This window comes from Gavialis gangeticus, unplaced genomic scaffold (assembly GCF_001723915.1).
Source record: "Gavialis gangeticus isolate Ggan-Ray unplaced genomic scaffold, GavGan_comp1, whole genome shotgun sequence".
NCBI classification, from domain to species: domain Eukaryota; kingdom Metazoa; phylum Chordata; order Crocodylia; family Gavialidae; genus Gavialis; species Gavialis gangeticus.
The window spans coordinates 11,006,155-11,031,772 of record NW_017729019.1 but is presented as its reverse complement, the minus strand read 5'-3'; the positions used below and the strand labels follow the sequence as shown (position 1 = coordinate 11,031,772).

The window sequence follows — 25,618 nt, the reverse complement described above, 5'->3', positions numbered from 1 at the left end:
TTTGGAGCTGCCCTTCACGGAGCTGAAGTGGCTATTCAAGCCCCCCCGCCCCACTCAGTCTTCTTTTTTCCCAGACAATCCTGTCCTCATTTATTCAGGGCCATTGTATACTCATTTGTTCCTGTGCCTTCACTGTCATGTCACTTAAATAGCTCTTGTCCCTCCCTCATGGTTACCCCTTCTATGCTGAACGAGCCCAGCGATCTGAGTTTGCTTTTGTAAGGCAGGTTCCTCCTGCTTCTCACCACCCTGGAGACCCAGCCCTGTTGCTGTTCCAGTGCGAGTTGGTCTTTTTGGGAAGGGGGCCGACTCGTTCATCGTACTCCAAGTGAGGTCTCGTGGGCAGAAGGCATCAAAGCTACCCTGCTGGAAACACCTTCCTTGATCCACCCTAGGATCATATTTGTTTCGTTCATGGCTGCATCACCTTAGTGCTTTGTCGTTTAGTCCGTGATTAACTCGTGCACGCTGGCTGTCCTCTTTCTCTTTCCTGTCCCGCCAGTGAGCCCCCAGCTTGTAGCAGACGTTCCAAATATTTGTCCTTACGTGCTTCACCTTGCACTTTATACTGTTTAATTGCACCCCATTTCTCTAACTCCTGCCCTGCCAGGACAGCCAGTTCTTCCTTTATGGCCCTCCAAGCCTCCCCTGGACTAACAGTGCTTCCTTGCTGCGTGCCGTCGGCAAATTACATGAGTAAACCCCTGCTTTTTATGCCAAGGACACTAGTAAAACTATTAAATGATTGCAGTTTCAAGACCAATATTTGAAGAACATCACAAGTCGTCCATCTCCAGCCCTTTCTTGTCTCTGTGTTTTTAATCCATCTCACAATTCCTCTACTAATCCTCCTCTTCTCCAATTTTCCTGATAATTTCCTATTTGGTACTTATCAAAAGCTTTACTGAAGACTGGACAGATTAGATCTAGTGAATTTTGTTTCCTGGTAAAAAGCAGTTTTCTCATCACAAAAAGACACCGCGTTAATTAGGTATGACCTGCCATGATACATATGTGTTTTGTTTTATACTGTTTTCCATTTACTTCCACGTACATTTTGTTCTAGCCATCAAAATGGGGTTCCAAAATCTTCCATGATCTTCAGACTAGACACTGTAGTTGCCAGGGTCATCGGCCCTCAATTGATCAAGGTGTTTCGGGCATGGCGGTCCCCACTCTTGAACCCTCTGCCATCACCTGTTAACGTCTATCTGGCCCGCGGCATCCCCCTCTGCAAAGCATTTCTGCCCAGGCCAGTTGCATTTCCCGTCCGCCCTGAAACCTCGTGACCCATTTCTCAACCCTGTCACCCCGGTCCATCGTGATTCAAACTTTTGCCATGCCATGGCCCATTCGTCTGCGTTCGGCTGGGTGGATTTCCATATATGCAGTTCCGAGCCCACGGGAGCTCCACGCAGACAGCAAAAGGCGTATCAAAAGTAACCGAGTTAAGCATTGCCCGGCCAGTCGCAACCCACAGCTTGCTTTGTCCCTTGGGGCCCCTGTTATTTCCAGCCTTTGGAAAGCAGCCAGACATGGGCTGTCCATGCAAAGCCCGCACGATCTGGCTGTAGTTCCCCTGCATCTCACGTTGCTCCTTGAATTACTCACTGGCTCCAGGGGTGAACCTTGTGTCACTTGGCTTTTCACCCAGTCACCTTTTACCCACTAAACTGTTTGCTTTCTGCTCTGCTCTGCTCTGCTGTGCTCAGAGAGGAGCCAGCCGAGGGCCAGGCGAGGCTTTAACATTTCTGGAGGGTAGATAAAGGCCTTTCTGTTCACACAAGCAAGCAGCTTCACTGACTTACGTGGAAAAGACAAAGGGGCAGCGAGCTGTGGCGCAGAGTGGGTGGATTTTTTGTTCCAACAAAAAGTTTTACAATAGAAAAATAAGGTTTTCTATTTTTTCGCTAAAATATATGGAGTTTTAGAAAGTAACCCCAAAGCAACATTTCAGTTTTCCAGCACTGTAAAATGAATGCTTTTCCATTTTGTAGGGGCGGGAAGCTGGTTCCTGGCGAGTTTGGGTTACGTGAATCATTGCTGACATCCTGGCATCAGGACCCCTGTCCCTGCCATGCAGATGCTCAGGCTAAGATCTGAGGTTGCATTTGCTGTGCCCATGAGCAGAAATTTTTGTTTGGACAGAGCTGAGATAAACAGGGCTGTTTTTTCAGGGCAGGGAAGCTGCAGACCTGGCCTGGTGCTGCTGCAAAGCCAGTTTAGCCGGCCAAAGCAGAGCACTTCTGCCTAACGAGCACTTTGCCAGGGACATGGGTGGTGTGGCAGCTCTGAGGGGCATATGCTCAACCCCAGAGGTAGCTAGACCATGGTTAGGCTTGATACAGGAGGAACCATCTTGCCAAAAGCATCGTTGAGACCATGGCGGTGCACGGCCCACCTTTCCACTTACCAGGTCTAAAAACAAGCGGGGATGTTGTCAGGTGCAGTTTTGTAGGCTACTGGGACTGGAAGCTTTCCAGCACGGATACTGGTACATGCAGCTGCAGTGTCCTGGGCCACGGGGCTCCATCCCTGCAAACAACAGTTGTTGAGCCCATGGTCATCCTCGCCTCATGGGATCAATGGCTTTGTTTCTAGATGGGCCACCTGGATGGCTTCCCAAAGTGCACGTCTAGAGCTGCTATTTTGTTAACCACCTCCAAAAGGCTCGAGAACGACCGAGGCCATTGGCCCTGTGCACAGCTCTTCTGAAATCCAGCTCAGGAAGAGCACACAATAAGCAGGCCAGTCCAGGTTAGATGCTGGATGCTTCTGAAAATGTGGGGCTATATTGTCTGCACAGCCCCACGGTTCTTCCAGTTCTTGGCAAGGTGCTTTCTGTCGTGTGGCTTTTGACCTCAGTCCCATGCACTAGCTTGGGGTGACTTGTATTTAGGTCTGAGTGGTATCGGGGTCCTCCAGCATTGCCCATAAGACAAGCGTAAGTGATGGCACATCCAAAACAAAAATGCATTTACTGAGTTACGTTCTGCACGTCCCTGATACGTGGGTACATCTGAAGTCAACACAACACTTAGCTCATTTCTTCCTGGTCGTGAGATGACAGGAATAGGCGACAAAGTGCTGTGGTATCTTGGCCTCTTCAGAATTGAGGTTCACTTCGCCAAAAGGCCCTACTCATTGTCGGGTCTAATGTTTGCCTCCCTTTTTTTTTCAGTGGCAGATGAAGTGCTGCAGATGTGACTCCCGGGTGCCTCACACGTACAACAGTCACCGGGTGGACAACGTGCTTTCTTCCAGAGGACACTTGCGCTGGTGGCAGTCTCAGAATAGTAAGTGCCAGATTGCCTTTTGGGAAGGGCAGTATCCCTCCCAGCAGCTGCAGCCAGTGTCACAGGCCCCTTTTGGGTGGGATGTGCTGGGGCAGTGTTTGGTATTCCTTCCTACCATCGAGCCGCTAGGTAATCCTGCCATAGTCTCTATTACAGACGCCTTTAAAACCTTCAGGCTAGAAGACCTGGCCTCTGCTGTGCTACGTTCTCAGCTATCTGTGAATTGTTTTTTGTTTTGTCAGCATTTTCCAATGAAAACCCTATTTTCTGACCATCCCAGAAGTGTAACAAATAATTTTACCATTTTTTTTTTCCAGTTTTGGCTAAAAGCTTATTCTGAAAACCAAAAATGACTTTTGACTTTTAACTGAAAAATGGAAAAGTTTTTAAGAAAAGAGACATTTCTGTGACCGTATTCAAATACCCAGAGAAATTCCCAAACTTTCCATTAGGGAGACAGGAAAGCTTTGAAGGAAAGGTTTCAAGTCCTACCTTCGCATGTGTGTGTCTTATACTGATCTCATCACTCACTTGATCATCGTGGCATCATACTTAGGAAGAGGTTGGCAAAAGAGTGACAAAAGTGAACTACTCCCAGTTACACCTCAGTAGTTGCATCACATAAAGCCAGATAAGCTAACCCAGGAAAAAGGCAGTCCTATTTTGGATTAATGCAGGTGTTATGTTGGTATGGTCACAGTAGTAATTTTTTCCATGTAGACAAGCTATAGGTAATGGGAGGAAAAGATCAGCCAAGTCCCAAAGCCAGAGTTGCCCTAGGAGTTAGAATTAAAGGAATCACAGAAAATGAGGGTGTGAAGGGACCTCAGGAGGTTGCATCTAGTCCAGCCCCTGCTCAAAGCAGGACCATCCCCAACTACATCATCCCAGCCAGGGCTTTGTCTAGCCTGGTCTTAAAAACCTCCAAGGATGGAGAGTCCACGGCCTCTCTGATGGAGCTGAGATGCTCCAAGTTAGCATAGTATATAGTAAAGCCGGGAGACCTGTGCTCATGGCCACAGCTTGTATAGTGCCACTGCAATAGTGGATGGATGGACAGTGGAGGATCAGTCCAGTTTGGCTGTGCTCCTAGACGTAAGCTAGAGCTGCAGGCAGGTTCACCCCCGACCAGAGCAAATGGGAGAGGCTCAGGCTTTCCAGGAGGAGAATCCCTCCTTTAGAGCTGGCTGGGTATTTTCTACTGAAAAAGGGCAGATACAAACATGTCTTCAGATACCTGCCTGGCCATGTGTGTGGCCCACAGCGCTGGTGCCCTGCCACGTCAGTCACCCGTGGCAAGGAGATCCAAGGGCTTCCAGGCCTCTTGTTGTGTGGGTAGGGCAGAAATTTGCTCAGGGCTGGGTTTGGGGCTTCAGGGACTGATAAAGGAAAAGACCAGGGGAGTTTGTAGGTTCAGCAAGTTGCAGACAAGGGGGGAAATGAGCAGCTTGTCTCCGGGTAAAGGTTTTATTACCCCAAACGACATGACCTGCCCCTCTGAAAACTGCTTCTCTGTGTCTCCCCGCAGACGTGAACCAGGTCTCTTTGCAGTTGGATCTCGATGGAAAATTCCAGCTAAGCAGCATCCTGCTGGACTTCAGGGTACTCACAGAGCTCACACATCACTTGCAAGGCTACCAGCCGCGGGGGGATGTGGATCTCCAGCTGGGACCAGCTGGCAAACACATGCCTTCCCCCAGAGACAGAGGAAGCAATTGCATCCTGCTCCTCTGCGGTCACGCTTTATTCTGGCTTTGAAAAGAGCATTTGAAAACTGAGAGTGAAAGGAGCCACTCCTCGGTCTCCTTCCTCTCCATGTGTGCAGCCAGTTCCTCGACTAGCCCTGGCTGTATTCTAGGGTTTTTTTTGGAGAGACCAGAGAGCGCTGGGTGAGAGGTGAGATCCCAGCCAGCCTTCTGCCCAATGGGCAATGGCAGTGACCGGCAGGCTCCTGGGTTAGCTTGCAAGCCAGGGGGGCTATAAGCACAAGCTATGGCTGGGCAGGGTCCTGCAAGAGGCATAAGGAGGCTTTGCTGGGCTTGGTGGGGTGGAAGAGGAGAGGCATTCCCGGGGTGGGGAAAGCAACGGGTTCCTCCTGCTGTCTGTGCTTCCCAAGTGAGTGACAGCATCTTCCCCTCACCCCCTGCTCTCCCCATGCAGTCCCCGCTGCCCGCCGGGATGCTGATCGAGCGCTCCACGGACTTCGGCAAAACCTGGAGGATCTACCAGTACCTGGCCTCCGACTGCGCGGCCTCCTTTCCCCGCGTCCCACGAGGCTCCCCGGAGCGCTGGCACGACGTGCGCTGTCAGGAGCTGCGGGCCCAGCACAGGCATCCTCAGCACGGTGGGAAGGTACGCTTCACGAGGTGCCCACTGCTTCCAGCCTGCCCCGCAACGTCAGCCGGTGCTCACAGCCCCATAAGAGAGAGCAGACGGCAGCCACCCTCAACAGTGTCCCTGGAGGACCCGCGTTCCCAGCACGTGCTGTTGCACTGTGCTCAAGCAGGTCTCTGGGGAGCCCTGAATGCCAGGAGCTGTTGAGTCTCTGGATTACACCTCTCTCTTCCACACGAGGATGGAGCCGGCTATTCTGTAGGAACCTGGCGTTGCTTATGGCGCATGGGTTCGAGTTTGAGCACTTGACGCATGTATAGATCACGAGGGGCTGCCACGGTCCTTGGGCCTCCTGAGTGCAAGGGGCCACAGCATTTCCATCCAGGCATGCCTGCTGCGGAGGGAGTTGCTATGAACGAACGGCAAGTTTGCAGGGGCAGCTTTTATGCTCGGAGTGCTGTTTAGTTCTGTGGGAAGAAACCAAGGGGCTCTTCTGCTCCCCGCGGGGAGCTAGTAAAACATTTGGCTCAATATAGAGATGCAGGGCATGAGGCCAAGTAGTTTCTGATTCTGTGGACAAGAGACAGACTCTGAATCTTGTGGCCCCTTTACTTTCCAAATGCCAGGATAGACACCTCTTCTGCCCTGCAGCTCTCTCTCTCTTACTTCCTCTCCCTGTCTCTGCCCCTGGACTCTGAGTCCGGATGCATCCTACAGATGCTGTGCAGAGCAAGTGGTGTTGGGAGCGAGATCAGCTCGGGAATCCGGCATTGTCCCCGGGGAGATTTGTGCTCCTGTAGCCAGAAAGGCCTGTGGGCAGGCTGGCTATTTGGCCGGTGTGCCTGCTAGTTCCTCAGCACCGATGACTTGACCTTTTGTCACGGTCCTTGGGGACTACTGCTCTCCAGCCGAGGCAGCTGTTTCTCTGTCAAGGTGGAAAGAAAGGAGAGTGGCTTTCCCGTCCCCGTCCTTTTAAGCCGCTTAACATGTTTGCTTCTGCGTTCTTCCAAGGTGGAGTTCAGCCCCATCGCCCTTGGCTCCAGCGTCACCACGTCCCACAGCCAGAGCATCAACCGTACGTACCCTTTCTCACTGATACCTAGGGGCGCAGAAATGGTGCGTTTCCCTGGACTCATCTGCTTTTTTTAGATTGTAGAGCACAAGTCTAACCGAGTCCAAGGCCTCCGAGATGCCTCCTATTTTGCCGAGCTGCGTGTGACAAAAAAAGGCTCGTTTCAGAAGCATGTTTTTGTGCTAGTTGTAGATGCTGTGCTGGCATCAATAAAGGCCCTTGTCTCTCCACAGAGGGAGTACCAGCCCAGGCACCAGTCTGGCCCTGGCTCTTTCGCTCAGAGAGATGCTGCAGACCTCACGGGGAGAGAGAGATGCAGCTAGGGCAATAGCTGCCTTTGCTGCTGGTTCCCCCATGGACCGTTGTACTGATGGGGCTGGCTAATGGCAACCGGGATGCTGGTGCTCTCCAAAGCACATGCTTCTCAGCCCTGGTGGCCTGTGTCTCCATCTCTGCCCTTCCCCTATGTCTGCTCTCATCCCAAACAGACCTGGGTGAATTCACCAGCCTGCGGATCAACTTCACCGAGTTGCCTCGCCTCCCACACCATGGGTACCGTGCCTCCAGCTCCTTCTACGCGGTGACCGAAATGAAAGTTCAAGGCAGCTGCTTCTGCCACGGACACGCTGACCGCTGCGCTCCCTCCAGCGCTCCCTCTGGAGACACCAGCGCCGCGGTGAAGGTTAGCGCACCGGGTGAAGCAGGGAAACGTCACCTGTCCTCCCTGTGATTTCGGAGCCCTTGCGGCAGCATCGGTCTCCGTCCCATTCCCTAGGGTGGTCCTACAGGCCTGGTGGGATTACCTTGGCATCGTGACACCCCTTAAGAGGGTGGGAGCGCTTCATCCCAGGCTAGCGAAGGGGATGCATTTCTCCCTTCTGCAGGGGCTGGCTAGGAGGTGGCAGGGTTTGATACAGGATCCAGGGAGTACAAACCCTGTTGTTCATTCAGGCCCTGCAGAGTTTGAAGAATAAACCCACTTTGCCTGATGTTTTACTGCACAGAGAGGAGGGGAGTTAACTTGTGCATTGCCCCGGTGCCTACTGGCAGCACGTCCCAGCAGTGAAGGGCTGCTCTCACTGCAGGGCCTTGGGGACCCTTCATTTGGTGCAAATTCAAGACACCCAACTGCTTCCAGCTGGCTCTGTGTCAAGCAGGATTTACTAACAGTGTCCTGCCTCTTAGGAAACTAGTTCACGTGGAGGAGATGGGGAATGAGAGGGATAAACCCCCGACCTTGCAAAGCTGCAGCATGTAGGGTGTGACGGCTGTCTCTCTCCCAGGTTCACGGACACTGCATGTGTCAACACAACACGGCCGGCCCACACTGCAATCGCTGTGCAGCTTTCTACAACGACCAGCCCTGGCGACCTGCGGAGGACCGCAGCCCCAACGAATGCCGGAGTACGTCTGTGCTTCTGCCCGGCTGCTCTTTTCTGCTGCCCCCTCCCTTTGCTGCCCCTAGACTTAGACAAGCTGAGACTATAGTCACTGAAGCATTTGCTGCACGATGGCTCTGCCTCACTTGAATGCTGGACAAAATGAGAGGTCCTGGCTGGTAGACCTGACTCAGTATCGGTGTGCCGCTCTTCCACCTCGTCTCAGCGTGCACCAGCAGGCTGCTGATGGTTCACGGAGACAATCCCTGCTGAGCGGAGGTGGGGTGGGGAGGTCTGGGTCCTTCTAGCCAGATCAGCATAGTGCTGGACCTTGACATGCATTAGCCCAGGAGAGCATTGCAAACCACTCCCAGAAATGCCTATTACTATTTTATAGGAGGGACCCCTATGAAAGGAGTGGGGCCCCCAGCGCAGGGGAGCAGACGCAGTCTGTGCCTGGGACTAAGCAGCAGCATCCCTCAAGGGCAGGCGGGGAGGATGCTGGCTCCCGAAGGCTGCTGCATTTCCAACCATGTGGGAGGCCGCGGCCCCATCTATTGGCAAGAGAAAAGAGGGCCAGGAGCTGCGGGCTTCTGCAAACGACAGCCGTTAAGCGGGGACCCTCTCCCTGTGTCTAGAGTGCGACTGCAACGGTCACTCGGAGACGTGCCACTTTGATGCAGCGGTGTACCAGGCCAGCGGCGGGCTGAGCGGGGGGGGGTGTGATAACTGCCAGCACCACACCGAGGGCAGGAACTGCGAGCGCTGCAAAACCAACTTTTTTCGCAACCGCCGGCAAGACCTGGCCCACCCGGAAGCCTGTCTACGTAAGTGGCCCCTAGCAGGGGCCTGGCTTCCCCCCGCCAGCGTTGCCCCGTAAGCTGTGGTTCCCCACAGCTCCTTGGCTGCTGTCCCTGATTGGAGGCGTGTGCTTTCAGCTTGCGAGTGCGACCCGGACGGCACCGTGCCCGGCTCCATCTGCGATGCTCTGACCGGGCGCTGTGTCTGCAAGGAGAACGTGCAGGGGGAACGCTGCCACCTCTGCAAGCCCGGCTTTACCCAGCTCGCCAACTCCAACCCCCAGGGATGCAGGAGTGAGTCTGCGTGAGCCACGCGCGAGGTCCTGAGCTCAGGACGGGGGTGCTGGATGAGAGATGCAGGACGGCAGGCTAGACGATCGAACCATATGTTCTAGGCCCAAAGTCTGCGAAGCTTTGGAAACAGAGGCCAGCTGGCGTTGGGAGAGGGTTTGCAAGGGTCTTTGAGATCCAAGCCACCCATAGTTTTCTCTTGCAGGAGCAAGCCAACCTGTTTCCTTGGCTTCTTGGAGAGCTTGGAATAGGATCTGGTTCCAAACCAGCCCAGATTTGGGTGCCGCTAAGCACCACCCCATGGGGTGACAGCTTGAGGAGCTGGTCACAAAACACGTCCCCTTCTTGAGCATGAGAGGCTGTTTCCAGCCTGGCAGCCAGCAGAAGTCACTGGGGTTGCATGGGAAGGCTTGTTCATCCCCAGCTGGGGTGCTGGGAAGGTGTTTGCAGTCTCCGGTGGGGTTTTGTGCGCCTGTCGGGACAGAACCGGGCATTGGGCTGTGTACTCATCCATTGCTGGCCCTTGCCTTGGGCTCTGCGACGTGCCTCAGAGGCTGCTAAAATACAGGCTCATTCGGTGGTTTGGCTGGAGCTGTTTTACAGCAGGTGGCAGTGTGGACCTGGGTTTCATCGCTGTCCTAGGCAGCGAGCTCAGGCACCGACACTCCTTTCCATGCATCTGCCATGCCACAGACGGGCTGGGAGAGAGGGGGAACCGGGACCTGAGAGTCAGAGTCCAGGTGCAGTATCTGATGGGGCACAACTCCATTAAACCAGATACATAGCACCTGCATCCCCAGGGCAGAGAGGTGCAGGTGGGGAGGGGATGTGGTGTAGAAGCTGCCTTTACGCCTTGCCGGAGAGTGCAAGATACCGGCTGGGGGTGGGCAGTGCTGCAGATGCAGCTGCCCTGTGCTGCTGTCCTGTAGTCAAACCTTCCCTCCCCACCTCTGCAAACCAGGCACAGGAATCTGCGCCCTGGGGGAAGCCAGGCTGACTCCTGGCCCCAGAGCTCTGCCTAAAGCAGCCCCTTTGCATTGCAGAATGCACCTGCAACCTCCTGGGGACACGCCAGGACCAGCCCTGCGATGACGAGACCGGGAGGTGCTTCTGCCTGCCCAACGTGGTGGGAGCCAACTGCGACCAGTGCTCTGCCAACCACTGGAAGATCGCCGGCGGTCAGGGCTGCCAGCCATGCAGCTGCGACCCTCACAACTCCCTCGGCCCCCAGTGCAACCAGGTACTGGCCCAAGGCTTTGTCCTGGGGAGCTCCCTAGGAAGCAGGCGCAGCAGGTCTGCAGGTCAGTGTCCTTTACGTGGCACGGCTGCAGAGCTCCAGCCACCCTTTCAGGAGCTGCCAAGGGTCTGGGTTAGACTGCGCCTGCTGTGTTAGGGACCTAGGCTGTGGCACAGGGTGACTCGATGGTGTGCCATGGCTGGGCTCTAGCCTGCACCTTATAAGACCTGGGTTCGAGCTCCTGCCTTCCACAAACCTGTTGCATGTCCTTGGGCAGTTCACTCAGCCCCTCTGTGACTCAGTTTGCTTATCTGTAAAATGGGGGCAACAGCACTCAGGGGTGTACAAGGTAAATATGTTAGGCCTTGAGGTGCTTGGATAGTCCCACAGCAAGGTGGAAAAGGGTAGCTGCAGGGTATGTGTGGGCAGGGGCCATAATGAGTATTTAACAGACTTGGCCAAAATGTGGACATAGTTTTAGGGGGAAAAATTAGAAAAAATAATGTATTTCAGACCCTCTTTTGCAATGTCCCCTCCCTCCCCATTTTTCCAGCCTGTCCTAATGAGCAATGAGTGGAGCCATTTGCACTTTGCCGGGCTTGGGCAGGTCTTTGTTGAGAAGGGAAAGGGGTCGGTTGGTTGATGCGGTAAAACAGTTGAGAAAGTCACAAGGCGCCAGAGCCCAAGCCCCTGCTGCGCAGCATGGTGACACAGTGCCATTGTCACCAATTAATCACAGCCCTGAGGCCTCTCATTAGAGGCCTTCGTCTTGCCTGCTGTTCTGTCCCACCACCTTTCCCTCTTGGAAAAGGACAGCGTGCTTCCTAAAGCATCTCTCTGTTGTTTGTAGCCTGCCGTCTCTGACCTAGAGCATTGTGTGGATCTGGAAGGGAGGAGAAACCAGTAATTAGAGACAAGACCAAGCTGTCTTGTAGGTTTGCTCTTGAGGAGGGCAGTCCAAATAGATCTGAACGCATAGCAGAAGGGGGACTAATTATCCTCGTTAGTCAGTGAGAACACAGCAACTCATCCCAGGCCCCTGGAAGAATGCAGGTTAAAGACTAGGAAAAGGGATGCTTTTAAAAGGAATCAGAACTCGTGGCAGAGGTGATATCTTTTACTAGACCAACTCGAGATTGGCCTCAGCTCTGGCAGTGATTTGCGACCCCAGCCCAGGTCTAACTTTTGCGGTTGGTTCCTCTTCTGCTGTGCAACACCTCAAGCTTCAGATCCTGAGATTCGGGCTGCTTAACACGGGACCCGAATCTCCTTAGTGCTTGTATTGCAGCGGTGATGAGTCCCCTTGTGCTAGCTACTCTGCAGACACCAAGTAAGACCCAGCCCCTGCCCAGGGCAGTGCACCGGATAAAGCTGACAAAGGACAGGAGGAAAAAAAAAGGCTCGTGATTCCCACGCAGCACCGCGTGCACCAAGGCATAGATGCGGAAGCTGACTTACCCAAGGTCACAGAGAACAAGTGGCACTAAATCCCTGTCAGCTCCCCCCCCACACTGTTTTAGTGACCATCAGGACTATTATGAACCCTGAGATAGATCAAAGTGGGGGTCATCAGTCAGTGCAATGAGAGACTTTGTGACGCCCCTGTTGAAAGGCAGTAAATGCTCCCCCATTTCCCCCTGCATGATTCACACAGGAGTATTTCAGCGTCCCTGCATTTGCATTGCCAATGGCAGAACAAGCAACCCCTGTGCTACGGTTCTTCTTCCGGCCAAAGGGCAAGAAACCAACTCTTGGCTCATAAATCAGAGCACAGGGCAGGCTACGGGGGGGGGCCTTGCAGCATATCACTGCCAAGGCTGCCCAGGCTGCTGCTTCTAGACAAACGCAGGCACATGCCTATTAACGTAAGTGTCTTATCTTCTGGCCCCCAACTGTATGCTCAAATAGCAGGAGCTCAAGCACCTCCATGAATCAGGCCACTTACTGCGAGCCAGAGATGCCTACCAAGGAGAAGTGGGTTGCAATTACCAGAGAAAACTCTAGGCTAAATATCCATCTGTTACCAAGGGTGAGAGTGGAGATCCACGTGATCCCTTTTAGCCCTGCTTTCCTGTGATCTTAGCAGTAGGAACTTGGCAAGAGGGAAGTGACTTGGATTCAAGAGATCCAGCAAGGGATCCCACCCTGACTCCCCACCTCCAAGACCCTCTTCAAAGCCTTTCCATCGCTGATGTGCTTGTCTGGGTGCAGTTCACAGGGCAGTGCCGATGCAAGGAAGGGTTTGCGGGATTGACGTGCTCATCTACACAGGAACAGAAGTGCCCGGATGGCTTCTACGGAGACAGCGAGGCAGGATGCAGAGGTACGAGGCAGCAGAGTTTTGTCGGGGGGGGGTTTCAGCCGCGATTAAAGGTGCTTGCATCTGACAACAGCTCCTGGCCCTGGTCTTGGCACTAGCCTCTTCCACAAGAAACTGCCTCTGCAGCCGCCTCCCTGCATCTCCCCTCCCTCCCACAGATATTTGCTGGGTCCTTGGCAGCCACCCTGGGCGCGAGATGGTCCGTGCAGGGGGTAGGGGGCTGAGAGGGACTGCCTGTCCTTCGTCATGGGTTCATCATGCCTCCCTCTATCCACCCGACAGCATGCGACTGCAGTTTCGAGGGCACGGAGGAGATGGGGTGTGACAAGGCCAGTGGCAGCTGCCTCTGCCGCCCTGGCTTTACTGGGCCCCGCTGTGACCAATGCCAGCGGGGTTACTGCAGCACCTCTGCCCACTGCGAGGCATGCCACCCCTGTTTCCAGGCCTATGACAGTGACATCCGCCGGCTCAGCCTGCGCTGCGCCAGCCTGAGGAACTCCAGCTCTTGGCCGGCGCAGGGGCCGGCGTCCGGCAGCTTCAGCACCCGCCTCCAGGAAGCTGAAGGCAACGTCCAGCAACTCCGAGGGATGCTCGGCAAATCCCTAGTGACAGACCAGAGCCTGGCTCAGATATCCAGCACGCTCACTGCAATCAGGTAAGAGCCTACCGCTCATCTGGACAGCGCCCAGGCCCACACTTGAACCAGTTTCCCCAGCTGGTGGCAGTAGTAGGCTTTTATCCTATGTTGGTTGGCTCTGATCATGAAAGGGAATATGAGGGGGAGTCTGGAGAGTCTCCTATACGTACTCCTCCCAGCAACACCCTTGGCCTCAGGACACCTGGGTCTAATCTGGTCTCTGCTGCGCACCCTTGAGAAGCGCTTGTCTCTAAACCGGCCAGCCTGGGCATGCCCTGCCCCTCGCTGTGCATTTGCACAGCGCCCAGCCTAAGGGCCCCGATCTCAGCTGGCTCCTCTAAGTGCAACACGGGTCAAGAAATACCACTCAGCATGCTTTCTACTTTCTGGACTGCAGGCAGCAGGTCCAAGCCACCAAGCCTGAGCTGGGCTTTAGCGAGGAGACCAGCCGCCTCTCCAGCAGCCTGGATGCCCTGAACCGAAGCCTGGTTCTCATCAACGCCCAGTACCAGAGTAAGAAGACGGCGTTCGAAGTCAGCCGCAGCACAGACCTTTCAGGTACCTGCTCCTGGCTCTCTGCCATTCGTACCGCAGCCACCACGGTGTATTTGATATAGCTGTACCGTCCGTAGTGACGCTGGCTCTTGGCCACTTCCCTGCAGTTGGATGAATGAAGAGCATCCCTAAGCCACCAGCCAGCTTGGGAATAGCAAACCGTTATGCAGATAAGAGGCACTCGCTGCTCAACCTCTACGCTTGCAGCAGCACTTCTGCTGTGTCTGATGCTAGGCTCTGGACTTGGAAGACTTATCCCAGGGCAGCGCGATCCCACCAGGCCTGCTGCTCTCTCTCCCAGGAAGTGCAAATGTGTTGTAGGAGTGCCCAAGACTCAGTGTGAGCTTCACTAAAGCGGGGGGTGCCCACGTGAGAATTTGTCACTGAGAGCGCCAGGGAGCTGAGATGATGAAAGTTTTGCACAGATGGGAAAGGGGCGGGGTGCGGGTGAGCGCCAAGTGGCTGTCAGAAGCCCTCAAGAAGAGCTAATTAAGAGTGATGGGGATGAGGGTGGCGGTGCTGAAGTGCCACGACCCCTCTGCGGCAGCCGATTCCCAGAGATGTCGCATTTTCTTCTCCCCTCGTACTTTTCCCAGTCCGCTCCTGGCTTCTCAGTGCTGACCTGAGGAGCAGGAGAGTGACCTCTGAGGCTTACAGGGGCTGCCACGTGCTTGTGCTAAGTCGCTGGATGTCTCCCAGTTGTCTCTCTAGCTGTCTGAGCAGGGTTTACAGCAGAGTCATTGCTCTTCTCCTTGGGATCTGCAGCAGCATTGAGAGCGTGTGTGTGTGCATGCATGTGCGTGCATGTGGGCGTGTGTGTGCATGTGTGTTTGCGTGTATGTGTGTGTGTGTGTGGGGGGGGTCTGTCCTGCTGCTGGACGCTGGAAAGCCAGGTTTGCTTGCCAGTCTTCCTTACCAAACCAGCCGTGTAGTTGGGAGAGACGTTATGCAAACTTTTGGGCACAAGGTGCCTTTCCTTAGGTCTGAGGCTCAGTTGCAGCAAGTACAATGGAGTCTCCCCTCCCTCCCCCCATCCTTTCAGCAGACCTGTTGGGCTAAGTTTGCAGGGTGGGAACATCCAGATCATTCAACGCCAAGCCCAGAAAAGCCTGAGGGGTTGGGGGAGTGGAGGATACTGAGTGGGACGTGATTTCAGGTACAAAGCCAACTCCAAACAGAGCTCAGCAGGAAGCAAATGAGTTCTTTTCTAACAAAGAAATGAAAGTTCATTCAAGTGTGTTCACTCCCCCGTGGGTGCTACTCCTCTGCTTTCACTTGTTGGAGCAGATCCTTAGTCATGCCGTAGTCACTTTAAACCACTCTGATCCATCATGCAGGCTTTTTCCTCAGGTGGGGGTTCCTGCACTAACAGAGAGCAGTCACTGAACGGTGCAGGGCCCCTGCAACAGCAGCAACAACATTTCTGCCCTCCCTTCTCTCGGTCCCCAGTGTTGGGATGGGGCCATCCGGAGCTATGAAGCCAAGCCATTGGGGGCCTCAATCGCTTGGGTGTAACGGAGAACAGCTCTGGTCCCCATCTGTCCACCCACTCTGGAGTCCACCTGCTCTGGTGCATGCCCTGAGCACAGCTGGGAAACAGCCAGGCCAGGGTTGGGGCCCGGGACTCTTTTTTTTTTTCATCATCCAAACCCATTAGCTCAAGCGCGGAGGTGAGCTTTTGCAGGCAGCTCTGCAGCTCCCTGGGAGGGGATGTATACAAGGTATTTATGTGAAAAAGGGCTTTTAATCTGTGCTTTGGTGACTAATCACTCGTGCAGCTTCCCCCTCCCTCTCCGCAGGCTGAAGTCAGTGGTTGAGCTCACAGTGCTGCATTTCTGAGTCATGAAGCCATTCACGTTCTGTTTGGTTTCATTCCTGCAGGAGCCTTCAGGACCATCAGCACCGCGTACCAGACGTCCGTGAACGCCAGCAGCCGCATAATGGGCACCTCTGGCCTGCTGGCTCAAGCCAGGGAAGGCCAGAGGATGACAGGGCAGCTTGAAAGAGGCATTGCAGAGCACACCTCGAAGCTGAGGAGACTCCGGGATGATATGGCCCTCTCCCCCAACCTCACACCTACCCTCAATAAGGTGACAGTGACACGGGCCTTGATATGAAGTGCTCAGGGGCAGAGGCATGCAGTCAAGTAGCCTCAGGTGGCCTCTGCCCTCCCCAGCACAAGGTGCTGTGCCCACTTCTTGCACCGTAGGCAGGTGGGCTCCCGGGTGGTTGCTGCTCGAGGCCATCACTGGAGCATAATCCGAGTGCTGCTTGCTCACCGTGCAGTGGGACGCAGCAAGGGAGGTGTCGCTCTGGTGCAGGGACCGTCCAAGTGCCTTGCTACCTGCCATTACCCAGGTGTTGCCTGGTTTCGGGTCTGGGCAAAGCCCGCCTTTCTTTCTCCTCCCTGCACTGCCTTGCTATTGCCATGGAGACCCCTTTCATGGAGAATATCCTCTGTCTTCAGTGTCTTCTGATGAACCGTTGCTGTGGAGACCACCGACCACTCATCTCATTACTTTTCGCAGCACCGGAGCAGTCCTGAGTGATAGCACTGCCTGGGGCAGGGAAGGGGGGATTGCCCGTCCTGGCCAGCTCTGCATCTGCATGCGCTCCTGCTCTGCATGCCTGGATTGGCAGGACATCAGTGGCATCGTTAGACACTGATGTGCCATCCACGGCCAATGCTGAGGACCAAGGAGCAGCCAAAGTTTCTCCCCCTGGTACCCCCTGTGTCCGCCAGTCCTGTAGGGTACATGCACTGATGGGCCTCTTGCACAGCTGAGACTGAGACCTATTGAAGTATGTGGGTTATTTCTGAGACTGCTTTGGCATGCACTGGACGGGGGCTATACCAGAGCTCATGAGCCTCAGGCAGCTCCCAGGCAGTAAAAAGCAGGTCCTGAAGCGAGAGGAGTCATGCACAGACCACTGACTCCGGGGCATGCTGGGCTGTGGCTGGAAGGGTTCAGAAGTTTGGCTCACCCTGCTCTATACCGTTGCGGTCCTTCCCTGACATCCCTACTGAAGGCTACAGCAATAGCTGAGCAAGAACGGTGCATGTATGTGCGCTCTTTGGTCAGCGTTAGGAATTTCATCCCTCTGACCGTGCTGCGGCCTTTGCACCGTTATATCCAAATAGCACCAAGGACATTGGTCTCCTTACCGCTTTGCCCTTTCTCTCTGCATTTAGATGTGCAGCACGGTCCGAGTGGAGCCCTGCACACCTGGGGGGGGGTGCGAGGGAGAGCTTTGCCCGCGGGGCAACGGGACTGCGTGCGGAGGAGGTCTCGCCTGCCGAGGGATCTTCTCCCTGTCCAGAGGCGCCGTGGGAACAGCTGAGAGAGCCGCCGGAGAGCTCCGCAGCTTCAACCTGCATCTGCAGGAGACCGCTCAGCTGGTAGGTACAGAGCACCCAGGACATAAGGCACTGGCAAGAAGAAGCTGCCCTTGGGTTCGATATACAGGAGTCCCTTCATGAAGCAGATACGAGGAGAAGCAGGCAGGGCGGCGGGGAGGGTAAAGTGAGGAGTCGAGGATGCCCTGTGCCTGCTACAAACTGACTTCCATTGGGGATGTTGCTGTTGGCAGATCAGGGCAGCAGAGACGGCTGCAAACCAGATCCAGAGCAACACACGGCGCTTGGGGGACCAGATGAGCGTGACCAGGACCCAGATAGAAGGAGACGTCCGACGCATCCAGCAATTCATTAAGCAAGTGCGCAGCTTTCTGTCAGGTAAACCCAGCAGCCTGTGTGCACGTGGGCAGGGCTCTGCGGGGCTCCTTCCTGCTGTCTGCACATCGGCTTGTGCATGGAAAACCCTCACGGTGGTACGAGGCCTGCAGATCAGATGCAGATCAGAGGAGAACCGCTCTTCTCACTGAGTGAGACCAGTCGGTACCTGATTTCCCTGGACAGGTGTTTGCCTGCCTTCATAAATGTTCAGGCAATCTCTGAGCACAGCTAAGCAGGTCTTTGAAGATCTAGCCAGGTGCTTGGTCTTTAAATCTCACATAGTGTCCTGGCAAAGGATTTTCATGATTTATTTAGCCCCTGGGACCACCCTAAATTTTTTCACCTAGATGCAACATCTTCTGATGAGCAGGGAAGTAGAACCACCAGATTTCCATGCTGCTGTGGATGTTGCAGAGAAAACTGCCTGGCTATTTTCTTGGGCTGCATTCATGCCTCCCAGTTTTGCTTTCAAGTCAGGATTCATGTGAAGCCCCAGACTAAGTCATACAGACTTTTTTCACTTACTTTTTTGCAATGGCTAAGCAGATGCACAAGCACTGGAAATGGTGTTTAGTGGACTCTTGGTCACTGGGATTTTTTGCATTCAGGTGAGAGTACTTCATCTGGGATGCTTCAGCCTGGAGTGATCTTGCTTGACCTCTTAAGGTCCCTTCCTGCCCCAGTTTTAGATCATTCTCTTGCCTCAGATTTGCAGGAAAACAGGTCCAGAAGCTCTCAAAAGTTTGTCAGTATTGCATGCATTGTTTCAGTAAAGCCTGAATGTGAACAAGATCTAAACAATATAGGGCTTTTCTACGAGCAGTTTCTCCTGCTACTAATAATACCTTGCAGTTCCCAATACTATCTTTGTATCTGTTCACGCTGAATTGTCTAGGGGTCCAATGTATTTCATATGCATTGGCTAACACTATTGACCTGATACGACCTCTTCTAAAGGGAACGATACTTTTGCTTTGCCCGAGCCTGTACCGTCAGGGTGTAACTGTGACTAATGCCTGGTGAACTCATACAGCGGAACCATGTTTACAAGGCAAATTGCAAAGGAATCGGAGTGAGCGGTATTTGACAGCAGCTAGATGTGTGTGGGAGCCTTAAATCAGCTCTCACGGAAATGCACTCAAGGAACGAAATTGCAGCCTGACCATGACCTGAGCAGCCAACTCAGGTTTTGATTGTGCCATTCCCACAGAGCTAAATTCATCTCAGGTGTAGGCTCAGCAACTTCCAAGGGCCTTATGCCAGAGGTGAGCTTGGCCCATTCACTTTCCGGCCTGTAAATGCCATGTGTGGAGTCACTTTAATGGGCTGCAGCAAAGGCAGACATTGCTGGACTGTGGCCTTCTGTGCTGCAGAACCCAGCAATGAAAGACGCGGCTGGGCTTCCGGCGGCCGTTCAGGGATTTAACAAAATCAGCTGAATTCAGCATTGGTGACAGGTGCTGGAGTGATGGCTCCAAGGGACTGAGCTGTAGCCTGGGCCCTGGCAGGGAGAGATTTCCAAGCAAGCTGCCTTGGCCCATCTGGCCCATCCTGGCCCCTGGGAGTTACAGCAGAGGATATTCTCCGTGACTTGTGTGTGGAAGTTACCTTCAAGGGTTATCAATGCCTGTCGATTAAGATGGGAACTTTCCCTCACCATTTAGACACTGGAAAGTTTTTTTCCAATGATACCTGTTGACCAGAAACATGCTCAAACAAATCTTTTCTGGAACAGACAATTAATTGAGCTAAAGAATAGACGTGTACCGTACAAGCTGGTGGTTTGCCTTATTGTTCACAAATTCGAATAACCCATCAGCCTTATGAGCATTAGCTGAATACGAAAATCAAGTCATTTAGTACTGCCTGGTGTTATTGGTGAATGAAGATCTAACTGAGCATAAGCCAGGTCCCAAGCTGACAGCCTTGGGTGTTTGCACATCTCTTCTCCCTTTGCCTTTAGCAGCAATGTAGGAAAGCACTCATCCTGGACTTCCTTGCAGGGTTCTCTGTAAATTTAAGCCTTTTCTTGTTTTACACGCGGCAGCAGGGGCAAATTTTCACCATTGAGGCAAAAAAAAGAATACTGAACACCTGAGTTGTGTCTGCCCTTTATGGCAATTAACAGCAGAAACGGGTAAGAGGATCAGCTCATTCCCAAAGTCAGTGTTCGTGGAAGATGCTCAGAGTCCACTGGAGTTTTTTACAACATCAGAAATGCTAAGTAGAGGAAACCAATATAGAGGAACAGACATGAAGGGTGACAGTAACTGGTGTTGTTGGGACACCCTAGCCCCTGGCATAACCTTCATGTAAAATGAAAACACGGGTGCTACCCAGGAAGAGAGGAGGGAAACCTGGAGAAGGTCATGTAGAGCCATAGAGAAAGAAGCCTGATCCGTCCATCATCGTGATGCTGTAAGGCCTGGAAAGAGCAGCGAAGTCTGCAATGCATGGCAGATGCTGGAGAGCTTGCTGCACACCTGCAAATGAGGGATTCAGAATAAAAGAGAGAGAAAGAAAGAAGGGGACAAATTTAGACTTGTGGTTAGCCTGAAGAATCACTAATGATGCACAGCATCTAAGGCGCTCCAAAGGTCGCAGCAACCTCGGGACTGACTTGACTTGACTTGACTTGACTTATTAGCGTGTGCAGCTCAACCGGCTAACTTGTGCAGAGTGCAGCTCAGCCTGTTGTCTCTCTAAAAGCAAGGCCTACTAGGCTCACAGGCCAGAGCAGCTGAACCCATCTGGACACGTTGCTAAATACCCGTCTCCTTGGTAGGACCCACCAGCGTGGACTTCCCGAGGGACACAGCACTGCTCCTGTCTGTCCATCAGTGAGTGGATGCGAGGTGGAGCAGTAGCAGCAGGGAGCGTTCCCAGTGCCGTCCCAGCACAGGTGCAAGTGGGTCAAGTCAGATGCCTTGAGTCTGACCGCGCTAGCACTGAAGTTTGCTCTAGGGACTAGCCAGTTCTTGGTAGAGGAAGCCAACCCTAGTGTCTCCACTTCCCAGCGATGTGGCCTTCTCCCTCACTCTCCTGGCCCCAGGTGACATGCTTTGCCCTTCCTCTACTCTTGCCCCCATTCCCGACTCTGTGTTTTTTGGCAAATGCTCTAGACCCAGACACCAACCCCGCGACCATCCAAGAGGTCAGCGACTACGTGCTCTCGCTGCGTCTCCCAGCTGACACTGCTGCCATCCTGAGGAAGATGGCTGAAATCCGCAGCCTGGCGGCCAAGCTGCAATGCCCGGAGAGCATCCTCGCCCGAACAGCTGAGGACATTGCTAGGGCTAAGAGGCTTCAGCAGGAGGCTGAACAAGCCAGGTGAGCTGGGTGTCGTGACTGGGCTAACTGGATGCGAGCTGGGCCAGACATCCATTGGGAAGGGTGGGGGTCGTCCTGCATTTGCACTCCCCTGTGAATGGGAGGGAGGTCTTTGTGGAGACCCATTTCCAGTGAGGTGCTCCCTCCATCTCCCCCCAAGTCTGTCTCTCTCGCTGCTGTCCCATGTTACATGGCGCAAGGTAACCAGGGTCCCTTTTCACTGAACTTCCAGCCAGATCCTCTGTGGGTACAAGTGACTTTGCTGGAGATCTGCTGACTTGCACCAGCTGAAGCTCTAGCCCCATATTTGTGAGTCTCTACAGGGCCTAGAAGAAGGGGCCTCTGCTCTCTCTACCTGAAAGCACAACACGCATAATACTTTTGGTTGCTTATAATAAGTCTGACACCCTCTCATTATAGGTACAGGGGCAGGGAGGCCTATATCTAAGTAGGAGGGTGCAAATATACATATACTTTGCTTCTCCTGAGCTCCTGTGATGAGAAGTACCTGGTGTCACGTGTCTTTCACTATTGGTGACCTACATCATAATTGCATAATTGTTAAGGAGGGAAGAACAAGAAGATTATATGGTGAAACTCGGGAGGATTGTCTTATAGTCCTTTTAAAAATATAGTCACGGAGTGCCCTTGTGAAGTTGGAACATCTTGTTCGTCTTCCAGCGAGTCTATTGTAGCAATAACCTGGAGAGAAGGTTAGCAAGATAAGAGCATAAACCTCCTGAAAGCATCTGATACCTACGTAATCTGCTGAGAGTGGTGAGACACGGGAGGCAGGCTTTGCATGAACGTTTCTAGAGGAAGGTTTTATTACTTACCATTTATTATTCTGCAGGGCCCCACTTCAAACTGGGACAGCGTCACGTGGAAGTGACTCGCGGCACAAAAAGATGCTGTCCCCGAGATTGTTGTTCTTGCCCCACGTTGCTAATTAACAGCGTTTTTTTTTAAAGGAGGGCTTTATTCTCCCTTCCCACCTAATGGTACAAAGTAAAAGCAGGGCTGCTCTTGAAAGGAAGTTTGATCCAGTGGTAAAGGAAGAGTGGCTTTGGGATGTCTAGCTTCTATTACAGGCTTACAGCAGCTCCCTTATTTGTTAAATACACTGGTACCATCTTCACTTCAGACCTGCAGCTGTAGTTGACTGGCTTGCTTGTCTTTAATGATGACACACTCACGATTCCTTGCTGCATTTCTCCAGGAACCGGGCCAATGCAGTCGAGGGCAATGTGGAAGAAGTGGTGGAGAACTTGAGACAAGCACACGCAGTGCTTCAGGAGGCCCAGGACATGATCAGGGGCTCCAGTTACTCCCTCCAGTTTGTCCAGGATCGCATGGATGAGGTGACCGATACTTGTGCAATTTCCCGCGTTCTCAGGGCGGCTCCTTTGCAGCTCTTCGTGGAGGTCCCAGCCGAGGGCTGTGTCGCTCTGCGTGGGTTACCAGGCAGCCTTGATTACTGCCCTTTTCCATCTCACCCAGCTGGGAAAATGAGACTCCACCAGTGTGTCCAAGGAGCTGGCATAGTTGTAAAAAGTCTGATTCCCCCTAGCCCCCATGCTTTCTTCCCCTGCAGCCTCGCTCTGTTTCTTGGCATATCCCCCTAGTAAATCTTGTCACAGTCCTGGGCTCCGAGCACCCAGAGACAGAGGCTGTCCTTGCTGTGCTGAGCTGTGCACTGCCTAGCACAAAGGCCCCTGGATGACTGACTGGTAGCTGCTGTAGTCACCAGCAGATCAGCTATAGTGTACTAAGAGCAGCCCACAACACTGGCCATTTCATCCATGTGTTTCTGGGATCAGTTTTTTTCTTTGAAATAACCAGTATTGTTGGCTTTTAGATCCAGAGTGTCCTTGGCCCAGCTGAGAAGACCCTGAGGCAGGTTACTGCCCAGCTGGATGGCTTCACAGAGAGGCTCAGCCAGCTGCGGCATAAGGTAGAGCAGAACCGGCTGCGGGCTGCAGATGCATGGGACAGTGCAGCAGGTGCCAGCGAGCAAGCCTGGAGAGCGCAACAGGTATGCAGAGATCCCGGGGAGCCCAGGAAGGACTTGTTGCGTTTGTCCCGGGATAACAAAAATATTCCTGGAGGGGTGTGTACATACATCACCTTTCTAATCAGGGTTCAGTGAGTGGCTGAACACATTACTGCTTTTCTGCCATTGCTTCAGTGGTGGGATTGCAGCAGAACTGTACAGACGTATTTGGCAATATCCCAGGATAACCTGTTACTACCTCTTAACCGGGAAACTTTTTTTAGGATTTATCCTGGAACAATGGGCATGGAGGTGTATACACTCCCACTTTCCTCCAGGATACAATAGTTTACCCCAGGGTAAATGCAGCATCTGTTTGCACTCGCAATGTCCTTTCTGAGAGGGGGTGATCCCTATTGTGTGTTGTGCCCCAGATACCACCAAACCACCAACACATGTGAAGGTTATAAAGAAGTAAGAACTACCTCACTATGTCAGACCAATGATCCATATGGCCCATGTTTTGCTTCTGACAGCAGGGAGTAACAGATGCTTTAGAGGAAGAGCAGAAGAAACAGGGCTTGTCCAGCCCCTCTCAGATCCTCTCAGTCACCTGCAGTCATGGGTTTAGGGATACCCTGAGACCAAGACACAGCCTGACTGTTGTCTAGAGCATCACATTCATTTATTGTGCTCTTATATAATAGTAACAAGGACAATCGACGATGCAAAGCTCCACAGGCAGATTCAACACTGGACTGCTTGTGCATCTGCTTGAACTCGTGTGCACTGCTCATTCTCTCTCTCACAGGGATTTGATCAGGTGAAACAAAAGTATGCCGAGCTGAAGAGGCGGATGGGGGAAACTTCAGTCCAGGGAGTACAGGGCAGCAGGATCCAGAATATTAGCATGGAGGCAAATGCAATCTTTGAAGAAACTCTGGAAATGATGCTCAGGATGGAAAGTAAGAGGTTTTGTGCAGGCATTGACAGAACATGATTTGTGGAGGGGAGGAAGGGCTGCTGACTCCTGAGTGAGGGATGGTGCCCAGGAGGGGAGCTGTGTACTCAGTAGTGAGAGGCTGTGAAGCAGCATCACATACTGATGTGAGCTTTGCTTAGCATGAGGAATGGGATGCAATTACGCCGGTGCAGATTTTCCCAACCTAAGCAAGTCTCGAACCAGAGGCTCTGCTTTGCAGATGCATGAAATGTCCTGCTAAGCAAAGAGCTTGGAGGAAAAATGTTGCCCACAGAAACCTAGAAAATTGGTTTTGCTGGTTATGAGAACCGTGAAGGAGAATCGCCTGCCTTGTATTAATCCTTGCCATTTGCAGTTAAGTGATTTGTTACTGTCTCCACCACTTCACTGAATTGCACTGCATTCTTCTCAGCTCCAGTCATTACTTTTGCTATATGAGTCTGCTGTGTAATAGAAGCTACATTTATTCCTGGCCAACCTGGGGTGAAATCAGTGTTATAATTTCATTCTATGGACTTTCCATGCCAGTAACATGGGCATTTTATGAACCTGTGGCACTGGGGCAAGCACCCACCAAACCCACAGGTGCTTTGGATTCTTGCTGAGATCTGAGCTTGCAGCAGGAGAGCAAAAACTAGCGCGCTGCCACCAGGATCTCAAACAGCAACCTGTCCTCTTAGCACTTCATTCATGTCATGCAGTGCAGTCAGGAAATGTGACCTACCTGGCTAGCTTAGCTATGCTATGCCAGCCTGGATTTAGTGTGGGCTGTGAAGTGCTCCGGGGACCCTGCATGAATGCTTTACTGCTTTTGGGACAGAGGCTACCTTGAGGGAGTCTAGGATGTGCTGAAGAAGCACCTGACTTCAAAGCAAACGTATGTCTAGGAAGATCCCAGTCCTGGCTTGCCTTTAATGCTCTCCTGCTCCACGCACTCGCTTCCATTTTAAGCTTTCAAATCTAATGACTTTGCTGAAAGGTGCTGGCCAGTGAGCAGATTCAGTGCTGTCACCAAAAGGTTGGGACCCTCTGAGTTGGTGGAGAATGACTGACTGATTGGCCCCACGTCCAAGCAGTTATCAGGTTGGGGCCTGGGCATCGCTCTCATTGCTAAAGCAAGCGGATGTCTTTCATCGAAGGCGCTTCTCTGTGCCAGGGACCTTGCACGATGCTGCTGCTTGCTGTTGATGCCAGGCATTTAGGGCTGTTTGTAGGCTGCCAAGCACAGCAAGGAATCTTGATGCTGCTAAATAGGCCAGCGTGCAATTTCCCTTCCCAAACATGATGCGCATACGTTATGAGCTTGCGTCTGCTCCCATTGACGTCAGCAGCAAAACTCCCAGCAACTTCAGTGGCATTGTCTGGAGGAGATGGAGCTTAGAAACACTGAATGCAAGGGAGCTCAAACACCCTATATGGCCTGGGTTGGGCTTGGTTTTATGAGGCACTGAGAGGGTGGGTTTCGGCACAGCCTAAATGCAGCTAGCTGAGTGCTGACAATATTTGCTGAGAAATGCATTTTCAGACAAGTGCTGCAGGCCTAGGGCATGGCTGGGGGTGATGTCTTTCGCTCTTTCTTAGCCTCTCAGCCCTTAACCCTGTTTCTATCCTCAGCCATTGAAACAGAAATTCAGGAAAGCAACGAAGTACTCACCT

General features: G+C 52.9%; 1 protein-coding gene across 2 annotated transcripts in view; it reads left to right on the top strand.

Moving 5' to 3' along the window:
- LAMB3 (laminin subunit beta 3) overlaps window positions 1-25,618 on the top strand; it is a 50,769-nt gene that overhangs the window by 19,849 nt on the left and 5,302 nt on the right. For both annotated transcript variants that reach the window (XM_019514046.1, XM_019514045.1), the window contains exons 4-22: window positions 3,182-3,296; window positions 4,825-4,898; window positions 5,457-5,648; window positions 6,642-6,705; window positions 7,191-7,378; window positions 7,986-8,106; window positions 8,720-8,908; window positions 9,020-9,175; window positions 10,216-10,412; window positions 12,621-12,732; window positions 13,012-13,384; window positions 13,764-13,924; window positions 15,803-16,011; window positions 17,115-17,321; window positions 17,513-17,657; window positions 20,780-20,987; window positions 22,207-22,348; window positions 22,846-23,022; window positions 23,792-23,945. In XM_019514046.1, coding sequence (XP_019369591.1) covers window positions 3,182-3,296; window positions 4,825-4,898; window positions 5,457-5,648; window positions 6,642-6,705; window positions 7,191-7,378; window positions 7,986-8,106; window positions 8,720-8,908; window positions 9,020-9,175; window positions 10,216-10,412; window positions 12,621-12,732; window positions 13,012-13,384; window positions 13,764-13,924; window positions 15,803-16,011; window positions 17,115-17,321; window positions 17,513-17,657; window positions 20,780-20,987; window positions 22,207-22,348; window positions 22,846-23,022; window positions 23,792-23,945 — 3,184 coding nt within the window. The remainder of the gene's footprint in view (window positions 1-3,181; window positions 3,297-4,824; window positions 4,899-5,456; window positions 5,649-6,641; window positions 6,706-7,190; window positions 7,379-7,985; window positions 8,107-8,719; window positions 8,909-9,019; window positions 9,176-10,215; window positions 10,413-12,620; window positions 12,733-13,011; window positions 13,385-13,763; window positions 13,925-15,802; window positions 16,012-17,114; window positions 17,322-17,512; window positions 17,658-20,779; window positions 20,988-22,206; window positions 22,349-22,845; window positions 23,023-23,791; window positions 23,946-25,618) is intronic.